Genomic DNA, 16388 nt, shown 5'->3' on the forward strand with positions numbered 1-16388 from the left:
AGTATATGAGTGAGTGTGTGCATATATGTGTGTATGTAAGAGCAAATGAGTCTGCACGTGTTTGTATCTGTTACTGTTTGCACAACAGCCATAAGATGCTACTTGCAGACTAGTTTGCCTTTTTGAGTGAATGTAGCAGTGATGAGTTGGTAATTTGGTGATTTGTGTAAGAAGTGTTAAAATTTACACAGGGATGTGTTAATTTGTGTTTGTGTCTGTACGTGTATCTAACACATATGTGTGAATCTTCATGAGATTTTTTGAGAGCATGTATGAGTATATTTTTGTATGGTATGTGTGTGTTGGGGGATGGGTTGGTTGTGTAGGATTAGGCGGTGTCTATTCTCAAACACCATGTTCCTGACCAGGACATGTAGTCCCATACAGACCGATAAGCCAAGGCCAATGATCAATAGAAAACACGATAGCAGTTTGTGTGTGTGCTCCTTTGCGCATACATTCAACATGCATGTGAGTTGGAGGTAAATGTAAATGTTTCTGATAAAGGAAAACTGGTCATCTGTTGCCTTTTTGCATAATTCCTCATGTGATTTATGATGGAATCTAATTAAGTAACATAAGATTAAAGAAGAGAAGCAGGGATGCTGTTTGTGCAATTTATATTTTCATTATGGTGTGAGAACAACTGTTTATCTGTTTGGACAATTTGTTTTGGCCAACAGATATTATGTGAAGTCTGGATATATGCTTCAGCCACGCTCTGGCCACTTCACACTGGGGCTTTAAATTAGGTATATAGGGTGCGGGGCTGTGCACGCGTGCAGCGCACGCATGATATTCAGTTATGTAACACACACAACAAAAAAAAAAACGTACACGCCCACTTATGCTAATTGTAATCAGAAGTTCCAGTGATGGGTACAGAGTTCCCGCCTCTATAGACCCGCAGGGGCATATGTAATGATCTGTGCTTTAAATAAAGCCCTACGTACAGATTCGCACTGTTCTCTGGTCTTCTGACCGGCACGCCGCCCGAATCTCCATCATCTCCTCTGGTCTTCCGGAGACTTTCAGGCTCCTGGTCCGTATCTGATCTCGTGCAGCCATGCCTAGCAAGAGAAAGAAGAATAAGCGCCGCATGAGGAGAGTGGTAAGTCAAAAATGTCAAAAATCTTGTTTTGGGAAGAGTATGAAAGCTATTTTTATCTATCCTAGGAATACCCATACTAACTTTTGGCACATTTCAGATTTGGTCTGCACATCCGTCTGGCCATTGAAGCCCATTTCCAATGTTCTTAAAACACGGGCACGCACATACAATCTAATCCTGCATGGACGTGTATTTCTTTAATTGAGTGAACAACTACGTTTAAGACCTTCGTTTACAGGACTGCTACACTTTTATGAAACGCTTTGGTAAAGGTTTAATGCATCAATTTCATTTTAATTTCACTGCTAATTACGCCCCTGTCGTAAAGTCGTAAGTCAATTAACCTTTTTCAGACCAACTTTCAATTGAGAGGGGTCTGGTGTCAATGCTAATTATTACCTACAGGTAAACCAGAAAGACTTTACGAACTTTCTTAGTTGGGTGTGCCTTCTTTATAAGTGGCCTTAAGACTCAGCAAAATTCCATTTCCAAAAGTGCTTTATTTTCATTGGCTATCTTCGTGGTATATTTAATGTGCAGTGTAGTTTTTACTTTGTATAATTCAAATATTTTGTCGAAAATATATATTTTATCACTTATACTCATAAAATTCAGTTGCGCGTTTGTTAGTGCGTGGAGGGGGTGTGACTCGAGCGCGCCCACGCCGTACAGGCATTAAACAAAGGGCCGCTGGACCTCGTGTACCCCGTGTTTCTTTGGCACAAGATGTTCCTTACATCTTTGTGGATGTTTACCATTAATTCTCGGGCGCATTTTTTTCAATGAATCTTATTCATTGGAACTGTGATTTGTAATATTTAGGCTAGTCTTAAACAATCTCCGCTTTATAAAACAGACAGAAAAATTGGAACAAGATGTTCAACTTGTCTCTTCCCGAAGTGCGTTTGTATTTATGTGCGTGCATGTGCGTATTTGAGTTTAGGAGAATGTCGGGATTAGATCGTTAGTCCTACATTTCTGCAGGATGTAGTGCCGGCTAATCAAGTTGCCCCCTTTTACCTTTACATTGACATTAATGCGTTACATTTCCCCCAGTAACCTATGTAAAAAAAGCGAAATAACTAGTCTAACGTGTAGGCTACATGTATCATCTCTAGCATCTCCGTCGGACTGTCTCTCGCGCGCTCTGGTACACTGTGCCTCGCGTGCGCGTGCCCGCCAATATCGCCGTGTTTATCTAGGCTTCTGCCCTCCCTATGTGTGTATTGAGGGGGGAGGGCGGTGGGCGTTCACATTCCTGTGGAACTAGGCAGTCTTCACGAATTAGATCAGTGAATTATTTTTCCTCTGAGTTAGAATGCCCTCACCTTCTAAATCTGGCTTTTGTATGTTGATAAATAGAATAGAGGTTTTGGTTTGTGCATGCATGGATGTTTATGACTAAAACCTAGCATAATATTTATATTGTGAGGGCCACAAATTGGCATTCTGCTTGTGTGTGTTGAGAGCCATTTTCTAGCTCCTGCCACTGTGAAGTTAAACACTTCATGTTTATCTTATCCAAAGAAATACCTTCCACACATAAGCCCTTGTGCTCTTGAGGGATGAACTGACCCTTATGCTTAACCTGGTTATTTTAGGCTGCACAGTGCACACCCATGTGGTTTGTCCCCATCCATGGCAACATCACCCATTAATACTGTCTAATGAAGCTGTTTCTGCGTATATGTTTGTGTGTGTGCACGGATCTGCCAGTGTCTGTCAGTGTGTTTGTGTGAGTTAGAGGGCTCAGCTCTTTGCTGATGTTGGCTTTCTGGTCATCCAGGCTTAAGTGCGCACGCACACACACACACACACACACGGACGGTAAACAGCACAAGCCCTGTCTGCTGTTGGCTGCCCTGCCGTAGTGATGTTCAGTAGAGCGAGGTGGCTGATTGTAATGTGGTGATAATGAGACTTTAATGAGACTATGGGGCGATTATAATGTGATTATAGTAGCATTCTAGGGTGCTTAGCCTGTCAGAACACTTATCCGGAGCATGGGGCACTGCTGGCATACACCTCACTGCCTCCAAAACACACACACACACACACACACCCATACACACACACACACCCATGGCTCACTGCCCCCCAGTCCCACAGCTTAGACGATCACACATCACTGTCCTCCCCTACAAACACTACATTTTCACAATGGGCCTAACCTCTCTTTCTCTCGGTCTCTCTCCCCTCTCTCTGAGCAGCAGGCACAGAGGCGGGCACTGGAGGAACAGTATGCTGCTACAGCTAAGGGAACTCCTGCACTCAGGGCTGTCTCTGCCCCGGGTGCACCCCCGGCCAAACCACCCAAGGCGTCCAAGGCCTCGGCCCCTAAACCAAAGATCCAAGAGGTCATCGCTCCTGCTCCTGTTATCAAAGAAGTTCCAAAATTGTCTATGTGCCCCCCAGTGAAACCCCCAAAGCTTGTACCCATAATCCCAGAGGTGAAAAGCTGTCACCCGTTTGAAGCCCCCAGCCCTGCACCTGGGCCAGTTGCAGTTCCAGAACCTGCCCCTGTAGAACCTGAGCCTGTCAAAGAACCAGAACCTGTCAGCGAACCAGAACCAGTCATTGAACCAGAACCAGTTGCGGTGGCACCAGAACCAGCCAGTGAACCAGAACCAGTTGCTGTGGCACCAGAACCAGCCAGTGAACCAGAACCAGTTGCTGTGGCACCAGAACTAGTCAGTGAACCAGAACCAGTTGCTGTGGCACCAGAACCAGTCAGTGAACCAGAACCAGTTGACGTGGTACTGGAACCTGTCTGTGAACCAGAGACGGAGGTGGAACCAGTTGCAGTGATTCCAGAGCCAGTCGCGGCTGAACCAGAAGTGGTTCAGGAGCCCGAAGTGGTGGAAGCACCTGAACCAGTTCCCATTCCCGTTGTTGAGGAAGTGGCGCCTGTCGAAGAAGTTCTTGTTGCAGAGTTGCCAGAAGAAGCTCCAGTTGTGCTGGAGGACTCTCCTATTCCAGCTCCAGAAGTAGAGGTAAGTGTCATGAGTGCTGCCTGTGACTATATGGGAAAACTGTTGGTCCCTGGGCCTCGGCCACCAAGTGCAAGCTTTGAGTGGGCCTGTGGTGCACACGTGGCTGAACCCACATGGTCACTAACGGTTGCGCCAGGCACGCCTGTCCTCCTGGCCATGTCCTGTACATGTGTGAGCATGCAGGCTTCCCAGAATAAATGTGGCTTTGCTTCTCCTGGGAGTCTTGGTTTACTCAGCGGAGGCACGTATGGCATGTTCCTCCACACATGAACAGGGCTGAGGGTGTAGGGTAGCTGCAGGGTTGGATCAGTGGCCATTAAAGACGGGTGCAAAATTGGATCCATTTTGGTAACTCAGGTGAGACCCCCCACCCCACTTTAACCCTTGCCCCCACCCCCTTCAGAGGGGCGTGGCCCAATCTTTAAGGAAAGCGTGTCTATGGGAGACAGAACATTCTGTTCTCTTCTCCTCTTGGGCTCCTACTCCACCCGCTCCACCACCCAGCCCTCCTCCCATTTGCCTGTGGGGCCCAAGCTGTGAGTGTGTCAGTGGCTGATCGTTGGTGTATGGGGAAGGGGAAGTGTGTGTGTGTGTGTGTGTGTGTGTGTGTGTTTGTTGAAAGAGAACTCTCACACAAAGCTTCATGGTTTGTGTGATTGATCTGTGTGTGCACACGCATGTGTGTGTGTGTAAGTGAGAGGGGGCGTGGTCGTAGGAAGCAGGGGGTTGTGGGTGATTTGTTGCCCAGGTTTGGCACGTGTTGGCTCTTATAGAAAGGGGAGGAGCTCCCATAGGGGGTCTTCCAGTCCTCCACATGTCTCGTGCTGAACTGCCTGCCCATCTGTGGGTGCTGGGTCTTTGTGGGCTCCCTGTGTGTGTGTGTGTGTGTGTGTGTGTGTGTGTGTGTGTGTGTGTGTGTGTGTGTGTGTGTGTGTGTGTGTGTGTGTGTGTGTGTGTGTGTGTGTGTGTGTGTGTGTGTGTGTGTGTGTGTGTGTGTGTGTGTGTGTGTGTGTGTGTGTGTGTGTGTGTGTGTGTGTGTGTGTGTGTGTGTGTGTGTGTGTGTGTGTGTGTGTGTGTGTGTGTGTGTGTGTGTGTGTGTGTGTGTGTGTGTGTGTGTGTGTGTGTGTGTGTGTGTGTGTGTGTGTGTGTGTGTGTGTGTGTGTGTGGTTTTTGTGTGCAAGACAAGTGCATGAGTAAATGTAGTCTGACCAGTGCCGTAGCCTGAGGGAGCAGGGTCCAGTATGGAGATGGCTTTGTGTGTGTTGAGTGCGTTCCTGTGAGTGGCTGCGCTCGCTCGCTCACGTCTGTGCGCCTGGCTGCGCTGGGCACATTATGTTCTGTGAGCTCACAGCACTGGAGTGGAGGCCGAGGGAAGGAGTGGAAGAGGGAGGGGTGGCAGGGAAGGAAGAGTTGAACATTTTGTTCCATAATGGCTGTCTCTGTTTCTCCACACACAGGAGGCATCAGTGCAAAGACTCTGAATAGAGATATGTTAGCTGTGTGTTCCAAATATAGCTTTTAGTTTTTATACATAAAAAAAAAAAATGTTAAAAGCAATCTTTAATGTTTAACACAATTCAACAAACATGAGGCACATGAATGTATGGTTAACAATGCATAGATTTGATCTATATGTGTGTGTGTCGCAGGACTGTTATGCAATTAACTGTAATAATTTAGCATGTTGTGTAACCGGCCCCCTATATCCCCCATATCACTTAGCAGACACGTGCACGTGCGCACACACACAGCCAGGTCTTTGGCTGCTCATTCACATTCAGTCAATGCACATGTATGTCTAAAACGGGTGTCTGTCACCCCTGCCATGAAAGAGGCAGAGACACTACTGCCCCCTTAACCTGTTTCATGATTGTTTAATGGCCATGATTGAACCACATTCACACCATTACCTAACCACAATCCCAATTAGTAGTTGAGACTGGAGCCCCTTCCCATCCTCCAGCCCTTGATTGAGTGTTCTGGAGCTCATTGTAACCTGTCCTCTTGCTGTGTTTTTCTAGGTGGAGACGCTAGCTGCTCCATGTGAGGAGGCCATTGTCCAGGAGACCATAGAGGTTTGTACATGTTTTCATGGCCAGCAGAAAAGCTGCCCTGTTTACTGTTTATTAGACTGCTCTGTGAATGTGTGTTGTGTTAACCCTGCCAGGGGAAAAAACAAGGAAATCTCTTGTGCATTTCCTTGAGGCTGTTGTAAGATTGCCAACCAGCATTTGGATATACCATACTTCAACCTTATAGCACATATGGGTCAATAAAACAAAATGAATTGTTAACAAAAATATGAATAGTTAAAGGAACCATATGTAAGATTGTGGCCAAAACTGGTACTGCAATCCCTTTCAAATTACTGTAGAGCGGTGTATCCCCTCCCCCTCCCCCCTGACTCGAGATTGCCAACCCGGATGCCAAAACACTACCCACTTTGTGATTAGTAGATAGGTAGAGGGTGGCGCATCAGGCCAAAACACAACATGACATGACAAAACACAACATCAACATCAGTTGAGAGCTGCAACTTCACTTTTTAAATGGCAATATCCTGGCTGGACTACTGTTGTCAGTAATATAAGTATTTGAAATGAACATGATTTCTTAATGTCTAGTGACATATCAGGGCCATTTTATGATTAATTGAAATATATTTCTTACATATGGTTCCTTTAAAGTGCAATCTGTTAGTAATTCAACAAAACAAGGCATACTATGCCAAATAGTGCAATCTGTTAAAGTGATTCAACAAAACAAGGCATACTACGCCAAATAGTTGAGCAGACCATTAAAGGGTTTGTTTGGAAAAGGTAACGAAGCAAAGCATTGCATTACTCAATAGTGTCATTACATGCATTCAACTGCCATACTATGCATTCATAACTGATCATTAATTGCCAGTTGATTTACAAAATGATAACATTTCTTCAGTAGTCTTTTATATAAACACACAAATCCACACATTTTGTTAAAAAGGCTAATGAGGATTTCAATTTTTAGTACTTGCACTATCTGACAAGAGGGCAGTCCCTAATATTTTAACAGAATGATGTCTATGTATGTGAACAAAACAAACTGATGTTTCTTTTGGCATGTTGATGTAAAATACTGGGATGTCTAAATGTGGTCACAGACAGCAGAAACGGTGGAAGTGGTGGCATGCGAGCTTACCCCTGAAGCACCAGAAGAGATTGCACCTGAACCCATAGTCGAAGAACAAGAGACGGTCGTATCGGAGCCTGTCGCTGAAGTGTTAGCTGAACCTGAGCCTGTAGATGAAGCCCAAACCCTTTCAGAAGAGACAGTCGAAGAAGCCTCGGCTGATCTGGAAACGGTAGAAGCCGTCGCCGTGCCCCAGCTGGAATCAGTTGAAGACACGACTGAAGAAGCTGTGACCGTGGAGGCTGTCGAAGAAGCGGTCACCACAGAACCTGCTGCTGAAACTGTGAGTGCACAACTCGACGTGGAAGAGGCGGTAGTGGAGACACTAAGAGAAGAACCCGTAGAAGAGGTCAGGACGGAAGAGCCAGAGGTGGCAGTCTCCGAGACTACGGAAGCAGAGCAGCTTCCTGAGGTTACCATGTCTCTCTTAACTCTCCAGAGCTCCTGGACTCTTACACTCCTGCACATCTTCCACTAAGGCCAGCTTCACTGCTCCCCTCCGCTGAGCTGCTTACTCTCCCCTCTTCAGCGCAACTTGTGTCGCCACCTCTCTTCACTTTTGTCTGGTTTACTGCCACACCTTCTGACAGCTTCTAGGGTCACGTCTTTTTGCATGGAAGCACTGAACTAAAACCTTGCTGTGTGGTTTTGGGGCAAAGGCTTCTCTCTGTGCAGCAGACCACAAAAGTCTCTTTTCTGGCCCTATACGCATGCCTTCTTTCTACAGCTTCCACAGCAAAAGCTTTCTCTCTTTCTCAGGGCTTGCAGCTATTGGTGTGCATGGTTTATTGAGCTGTATATACTGTATTTGTTTCCCACTCACACCTTGTTACATGTTTAGCTGACATCCTCCATATTTCCCTGTAGGAGACTCCTGATGCCCCAGAACCAGAGGTGTCTCAGGATGTGCCTGCCCAGATTGAGGAGGCTGTTGCGGTATGTTTTATAATCCCTCCATAACTCTTTGTACTAGTGAGTTCTGTCAGTCAGAAAATATGTTATAACTAGGTATTTTCTACGATAATACTTCATAAATAAATATTTTCTATAGTTAAGTGGTACGATGAACATGGCATTACCCTACCTAGCAATACATTTTCTGTTGTAATCCTTGCATTTGTTTACGTTTATGTTTTTAGTTACATAAAACAGTTTGGCGATTACATGTGTAACATGTATTAATGGGCTGAGCTTGTCTGGTATAGATTGGTTGTTAAAATGGCTCATTGTCATTCCCCTATGTTCAGGCTGAGATCGCCCCCATTGCTGTCGTGGAACCTGAGGCGGCCCCTGTTGAGCCTGTCCCTGACACCATGGCTGAGGACTTTGTTGTGACCGAATCAGCTGTTGCTGTGGAGGCCGCCATGTCTGTACCTGCTGACACTGAGGAACCTGTAAGTCCTAATTTGACATACTGTATGTTGCCTACTTGCACAGTATGCCTACCCTGCATTGCATTTCTGTTTCCTTATTGTTTCTTGTCTCTCTCTAGATTCCTGTTAGCACAATTGAGGAGACTGTGGTTGTACCAGAGAAGTTGGAGGTGGACCCTATTGCTGAACCCATCACTCTGTCGACAAATGAAGTCCTCAAGGTAATTTTACGTTTCAGAATCCATTTAACACAAGAACTGATTGGTCTGATTTCATGTATACATGGCCTGAGTCTTCATTTAAATTAAGCCCCTTTGTTTTGTTTCCCTCTAATGGAAACTGTTGTATGTTGCAAATCCATAACTGACACATTCATACCATTAATTTTAATTTCAGACTAAAGAAGAAATTGTGACTGAAGTGAAAATTGAAACCAAGACGGTAATTATCTTACATTCTGTATATAAAGACTTTCATCTTTCAAATTTGTTCAGCCTCTCCTAACATGAAACTTTTTATTTTTATTTTATTTATTTATTTTTTTCTGTGCTCAGGTCGTGGAGGCCATAAATGGACACATGGCAGCAGAAGTGGCTATTGAGAGCTAAACATGATGTGGTGGTGGTGAGTAATGTCCTAGCCTCCCGTCTTCACATATCAACAACCAGGTCAATTAATCGGCCATATACCAACAACCATATCAAGTATATCATTTATTTTTCTCTGTCTCTTTCAGTGCACGATGGACTCAAATGTCTACATTCAAAGTGCCTTTTCATGTGTGGGCTCAAAATCTCTTGGATGTGAAGAGGGGATTCAGACAGATGTCATGATTTTCATGTGAATACTGGCTCTTTAATTGGCGTCCGCCTCCTCATGCATATTTGCAGTCACTGTAAACATGCATACATGGGAGCTGTCGGTTGGTGAAATATCACAGTTTATATGTTCATATTTGGACCATTTTTGTATTGAAACAGTTTTTTTATTTGCCTCATCTTTTCCTTTGACCTTTTTTGTAAAAAGCGCTGCCTCCAAAAGGCTCCCGTTTTACTATTTCAAATGGTGCCTTTTTTTCTTAAGTTTGAATGGATTTTAAGAGAGGAGCCCTTTGGTGTGTATGTATGTGCTGTGTGCCACTTGTTATGATGACAAGTGTCCTGCATCAGTGCTTAATACTGGAGAAACTGCATCTATTCTCTGGAGCCAGGGCTGGAGGGGTTGGACTGTCAGGCCACACGTGTTGTCTACTCCTTCTGCCTTTTGTAAACAAGTCTATTTGGTACAAGATGGCTGCTGGAAGCCATGGTCCACAACAGACAGAGCTGTAAAGGTTCTTTCGCTCTCATTAAAAAAACCGAACTCACCGTGACCCTGTTTTTTTTCTCTCATTTATTTATTTATTTATTTATTTATTTATTTTTTAAGTTTAGTTACTGGATTTACCAAATGCTTTTATGCAAAGATACCAGTACTTCCAAATAAATTAATGTGTTTGTACAACAGAAACAATGTTATGCAAAGATCCCAGTGCTTCCAAATAAATTAATGTGTTTGTAAAACAGAAACAATGTTATGCAAAGATACCAGTACTTCCAAATAAATTAATGTGTTTGTAAAACAGAAACAATGTTATGCAGTAATGACGGCAGGAAAAAAAGAAAAAGGGGTGCCTCGTCACAGAAGTGGTGTAATAAAATATGAGCTTAGAAGAAATTGTTTAATATTATACCTAAAGAGGGCAAGACAAGCTACTAGATAGGAAGAATTTAGGTAATTTCACCACAGAGGTACCACAAACTAAAAAGGTCTGAATTTAAATTGCTTTAAGAGGAACAAAGCGGTTGATAGAGAGAATAGATATTAATAAATGATAATACCAATCCAGTTACTGGAACCCAATGAAGGGTAATCGACAAAGGGTTGAGATGTCCATGGCACGCTGCCATGTTGTGAATTATCTTTAGGTTACTGCAGGCAGGCCTGCTAAGAGGAGCAGAATCAGGAGCAATACATCATATTTCCATACATGTAGCCAGCATCCAAAGCACTATGATGCATATGACCTACACAGGTTGTGGAGACAGTGTGTTCATAAGGTTACTATGAAGACCGGGAACCATGTCATAAATGGTTTAATGGCTGAATGGAGTATAATAGTAGAGCGGCTAAGCACTGGAATGGTTGAGGTTTTTGAAGTGAACAAAAAAAGGCCCTCAAAAAAAGCATCCCTGGTGGCCGCCATCTTGAATTCTAATAAGGCCTCCATCTTCTCCCCTCTAAAACTAAAATGTTCATTTTAATGTCACCTTACATTTTTAGGGTCAAGAAACCTAATTGAATCATTTCCATGCAAATCTGGTATCATCTACTGTGAAACTCAAGACACTAAAATATACAAATATTGAATATATTCATTGTCAGTCATAATACAAACACTAATATTTCAGTATCCGTGGATTAGATGATGTCCTTCTGTGGCAGTAGGACATAGTTAATTCTATGAACAAACATTGACATCTATCAAATTGGCTTAAAGGAAAATTCTGGTCTAAAAACATCTCTATTTTTTGATGAGTGCAAACTTTTGTTAGGTACCAAAATGACCATAATCAGAGTAACTTTGAATAAGACCAAAATATGCATAATGGAAATAGCATATACTATGGTCTTGAGGACAAGGCCACTCGACATCACAGCAAATTGCTACTTCGCGCCACTGACTTAGAATGCCTCAAAATCATTACACTTGCTCCTGTGGAGGGACCCCTTTAGACAAAAATAAGTATTTTATCTTTGTAAGTGTAAAGACAGGGTGTAGAAAAGGACTGATTGTGCAGTCAGTGTTTTACTTATTTGCTGCCATCTTGCTAGGACTCGTTGCAAGATGGTGCAGCGATCGGAGGAATAATCAGTGCATTACCGTTCCCCCGGTCCTCGTCATCTTGGCTTGCCTTCAAGGTTATGCTATATTCTATTTCATTGCAAATGCATATTCCAATCTTAGTCTTACCTACTGACATGTCATACAATATATGTTATGGTTTGGACCTGCAAGTGATTATGTGGGAAAAAAGATCAGTGTGGGCAAAACTATGAGACAAAACTGTCTTGCGGGTTGCTTAAGAAAATGGCAGTTGAGGCCTTGTAACCTTGCTTTGCACATTTGTTTGCATAAATCCCACCACATGCAAAGATGGGATAAACAAAAACACACACACAAGCAGATGGTCCACATCTCACATCCAAATAGGTGAACATGGGATGTGTGGGTCTCCTTGATTTGATTGTCACTAAACTGTACCTAAGTCAGATTGAAGAAATGGCCTACCATTAGATTACAATCCATATGTTGGACTTGACTATTATAGAGGCATGGCTGTTGTACAAAAAGAGACCTGCATCTGTCAGAGATGTTTGAATTTAAAATACATGTTGCCTCCTGTTTATGCATGGATGGCAAGGCAGCAAAAAGAAGGGGAAGCATTCTCAGATTCCAGTAAAAGAGGACTCAGAAATATAGGCCCCATTTCAGTCAGGAACTGCTTGCTTTCATAGCTGAAATTGCTGGGAATATTGACGTGTTTATTTTAAACATAGCCTAACATGGAAAAGCAAAAACATATTTTTGCTTTTTAATGGGAACATGTTACCATTCATCTCATATAGGCCTACTACATACAAAATTACATGGAAACTTTAATGAAGTCTAATGAGTAATTTATATCTAATGAGACATTACATTTACTTCCGCCAAGGAGGTATATGATTGTCTGATTGTCTGTCACTCTTCATGAAACTTGGTGGTAGGGTGTAACATGGTCCCTTTACATTTTGCAGCAGATCTGAATCACTGTGTAAATCCATAAAATTAGTTTTCACCTTGCGACATTAGCATCAAATTGTGAAATGGGGTAGGCTATTTGCCCCAATCCATTTGGTTTATTTGGTTTATTTGATAGGGACAATGCATATTAATGAACATTGTGTAATAAACACCATGTAAATATGCCAGAATTAGTAAGAAGAACTACTTTTCATCTGCAGTCCCTAAGCAGGTGACATTAACACACTGTAAAATTAAATACATAATGGTGACATATGCATTAACAGAATAAACAGAACACAACAGACAAACAAAAACAAAACAGAAATACATGAAGACAAGGAGGACATAAGGGTGACATATACAGTACATTGACAGAATAAACAAACAAAATGAAACAGAAATACATGAAGACAAGGCTATAATTCATCCACCTCTATACATTCAATTGATAGTAAAATTGAGTGGGTGATGAAATTACATGTGTAGCAGTTAAAAGTGAGTGCATCTCTGGTTTTCTAGGAGCCACTGTTTTAAGTGAGTTTTAAAGGTGTTATATGTAGGACACTCTCTTATTGGGAGGGGCAAGCTATTCCATAGTTTACCTCCTACTACTGACAATACGTTTTGGCCAAAAACGGTGCGTCTGAATGGTATTATACAGTCCTCTTTTACAGAGGCCCGTGTACTACCTCCACTTCCAAGTCTTTGGAAACAGCCATGCAGCTGAGGGGGGGCAAGATTGTGCAGAACTTTGTATACCAAACACGCATACTTAAAGTGTCTAAAATTGTCAAAGCTTAAAAATGTATGTCTCTCTAAGATATCGCAATGGTGAAATGACAATGCCTTTTTATCAAAAGTTTTTATGGATTTCTTAAATAGCGATTCAATGATTTTAAGAGTAGTTATGCTGGTAAATGACCAGTTTATAAAACAATACTCAAAATGTGAAAATATCATGGTATATAAAAACAACTTGGCAGCCTTGGTGTCAAGAAATGGCCTAACTTGCTTAAAATTTAGCAAATTGAATTTAACTTTATTTGCCACCTTTTTTACATGACTTTTAAAGGTTAAGGTGGAATCATATATGACCCCAAGGTACTTAAATTCACTAACTAAATCAAGCTCCTGTCCTCTAAGGAACACATTGGAATGTGACACCTTCATATTTTGTTTGGTGAACGCCATGCAGACTGTTTTTTTAGTGTTTAGGTAGAGACATGACTTGGTGAGCCAGTCACCAATGTGAACCATTGCAGCTGTAAGTGTGGATGCTATCTCTTGGTAGTTCTTAGCATGTGCAAAAATCACAGCATCATCTGCATACATCTGGACATCAACATTTTTGCATGCCTCTGGCAGATCATTTATATAAAGTGTAAACAGGATTGGGCCTGGGGGACCCCTACTGGACATTCACAGAGTGGAGACTTTGAATCATTAATACAAACGCATTGCTTTCTGCTGGACAGGTATGATTTCATCCAGTTGAGAGCTTGCACAGAGAAATTAAAATAAGTGAGTTTAGATAGGAGAACTTCATGGTTAACAGTATCAAAAGCTCGCTTGAGGTCTAGGAAGACAGCACCAACATAAGAACTCCTATAGGTAGCCTTTAACCTTTTCCAAAAACAAACAATTGGCTGTTTCTGTTGAGTGATGGGCCCTGAAACCAAATTGCATAGGGTGAAGTGAGTTATTGCTTTTATTGAGATGTTGAATCAGTAATTTAGCCACCCATTTTTCAACTATTTTGGAAACTACAGGCAAAATGCTGATTGGCCGATAATTGGCCATATCTGACCTTTCACCTGATTTAAAAACGGGTGTGACCAGGGCCATCTTCCATGCAGATGGCACAATGGATAGACTTAAGGACTGATTAATCAGATATGTAATAGGCTGTATAAGGGTCTCTTTGTGCCGTTTTAAGAAATTAGTATCAAGGCCATAGATATCCATGGCCTTTGAATTTTTTAAGCCACTGATGATATTTGCTACTTCTGCTTCAGTTATTTGTTGTAGGTGGAAAATCGGCTGTGTATAATTAATGGGGCAAGTAGAGTAGCTGGATGAATTAAAAAGTTGGGTTATTTCATAAACAGAGTCGAGAAAGAAGATGTTCAGTTGTGTAGATAAAATAGTTGGATCTGTGACTAGTTCACTGTGAATTTTCAACTGTAGTTCTTTATTGTTATGATTCTGTTTTCTGCCAATCAGCTTGTTGATGGTTTGCCATATCTTCTTCCCATTTCTTCTTGCCTCTTCAATAGTGTTAATGAAGAAGTTGGCTTTAGTTTGTCTTAGCCTTTTTATTACTTTGTTTCTTAATGAGGTACATTTTTGTCTGTCTGTTGTAAGACCTGATTTTAAAGATTGTTTCAGTAATTGATCTCTTTCCTTCATAAGTTTCCTACATTCTTCATTAAGCCAGGGCAGTGTTTCCCTGCGTTTCTTTTGGCTCTGCTTTCTGAGGTAGGGCCCCATAACTTTCCTAATTGTTGAGGTGAATTGGTCACAGTCACTCTCCAGGTCTCCTTTAGAGAGGACCCCGTCCCATTCAATCTCTCTCAGTGCTACACCAAGATTTTCCTGCTGACTAGTTGGAACTGATTCATATTTACATACAGATGTTTCTGAGGAATGAAAACGGTGTTTTTTTAGCTTCCTGGCAAAAAGAATGATATTGTGATCTGACAGCCCTGTCATTAGATTAAAGGTCTTAGTAATTCTTTCTGGTCTATTTGTGAACAATAAATCTATTTTAGTTTCTGACCGATTAGTTATTCTAGTTGGTTGTTCAATTAACTGTGTAAGATTGAAATAGTCGGTAATGTTTTTAAGCTTTTTCCTTCCACTCTTATCACTCCAATTGACATTAAAGTCCCCCATCAATATAACCTCTTTGTTAAAATCCAAACTATGAAGGAGGTTCTTTAACTGATCATAAAATTCAGGCTTTGCTGATGGTTTTCGATATAGACAGATTAAAGTAAATGCCATTTCAGTTGAGAGTGAGATATTGACCCCAACACATTCAATGTCAGTTTCCCATTTAATTTGTTTGCATTTAATAGTACTTTTCACATATAATAAAACTCCCCCTCCCCTTCCCTGGTCTCTGTCTTTCCTAAAAACATCATACCCTGGCATAACAACAAGGGCATCCGCGGAGGAACTAGTTAACCAAGTTTCTGACAGTCCAAGAAAGTCAATATTGGAATTTACAAGCAAGTTTTCCAGTTGTTCACGTTTGGTTGCCATACTCGTTTGGTTGCCATTTACGTTTATTCATTTGGCCAACGGGATCATCCAAAACAACCTAAAATGAGGTTTGACATTCAAGCAACATCGCAAATGAGACCTTAGGATAACAATAAGTAGGCAGACTACTTTTACAAACATCACAAGTAGGCACCTAGAACAGTGTTTTTCAACCACTGTGCCGGGGCACATTAGTGTGCTGTGAGAAATCAGGTGTGCCGCAGAAAATTACCTAAATGTCACTCACTGGTCCAGAAAAGCAACTGTTGCATCAAAGGATTAATAACCACATGCTCTTATTGATTGTATGATTGCACTATTTGTGGTATGCAGGCATTATACAACGGGGGCCCCATATCCAGTATTCACAGAATCATCACATATCCAGTTCATAACAATTAAATTAGATACAGTCACCTACAAATGAAACAGAGGGCGCTTCTTTTATTGAGCAGGTCTTGCATAGAAGCCATAATAAGGCCATATCTGTGTATTATTTGAAATTTTAGGCATGGTATGTTTCTTTTTTCTTCACACAGGATGTTAGTGTGCCGTGGGACATTTTAAGCGTCAAAAGTGTGCCGTGGCACAAAAAAGGTTGAAAAACTACATACTACATAGCACTCTAGAATCTTTGATAAGGC

The 16388-nt window shown here is 42.0% G+C and overlaps 1 protein-coding gene across 1 annotated transcript; it reads left to right on the forward strand.

Annotated features, from left to right (window-relative positions):
- The first annotated feature begins 949 nt into the window (after window positions 1-949).
- LOC143106166 (uncharacterized) lies at window positions 950-10020 on the forward strand. The gene is made up of 10 exons (XM_076270374.1): window positions 950-1111; window positions 3322-4104; window positions 6126-6179; window positions 7247-7687; window positions 8143-8211; window positions 8523-8669; window positions 8768-8869; window positions 9045-9089; window positions 9203-9272; window positions 9385-10020. The coding sequence occupies exons 1-9, from the start codon at window positions 1067-1069 to the stop codon at window positions 9254-9256; spliced, it is 1740 nt and encodes a 579-aa protein (XP_076126489.1). The 5' UTR covers window positions 950-1066; the 3' UTR covers window positions 9257-9272; window positions 9385-10020.
- The last annotated feature ends 6368 nt before the right edge of the window (window positions 10021-16388 follow it).

This window comes from Alosa pseudoharengus, unplaced genomic scaffold (genome assembly GCF_046254945.1).
Source record: "Alosa pseudoharengus isolate Yale_2024_CS ecotype anadromous, Long Island Sound unplaced genomic scaffold, YU_APseudo_1.1 YU_APseudo_1.1_scf_6, whole genome shotgun sequence".
NCBI lineage: Eukaryota > Metazoa > Chordata > Actinopteri > Clupeiformes > Clupeidae > Alosa > Alosa pseudoharengus.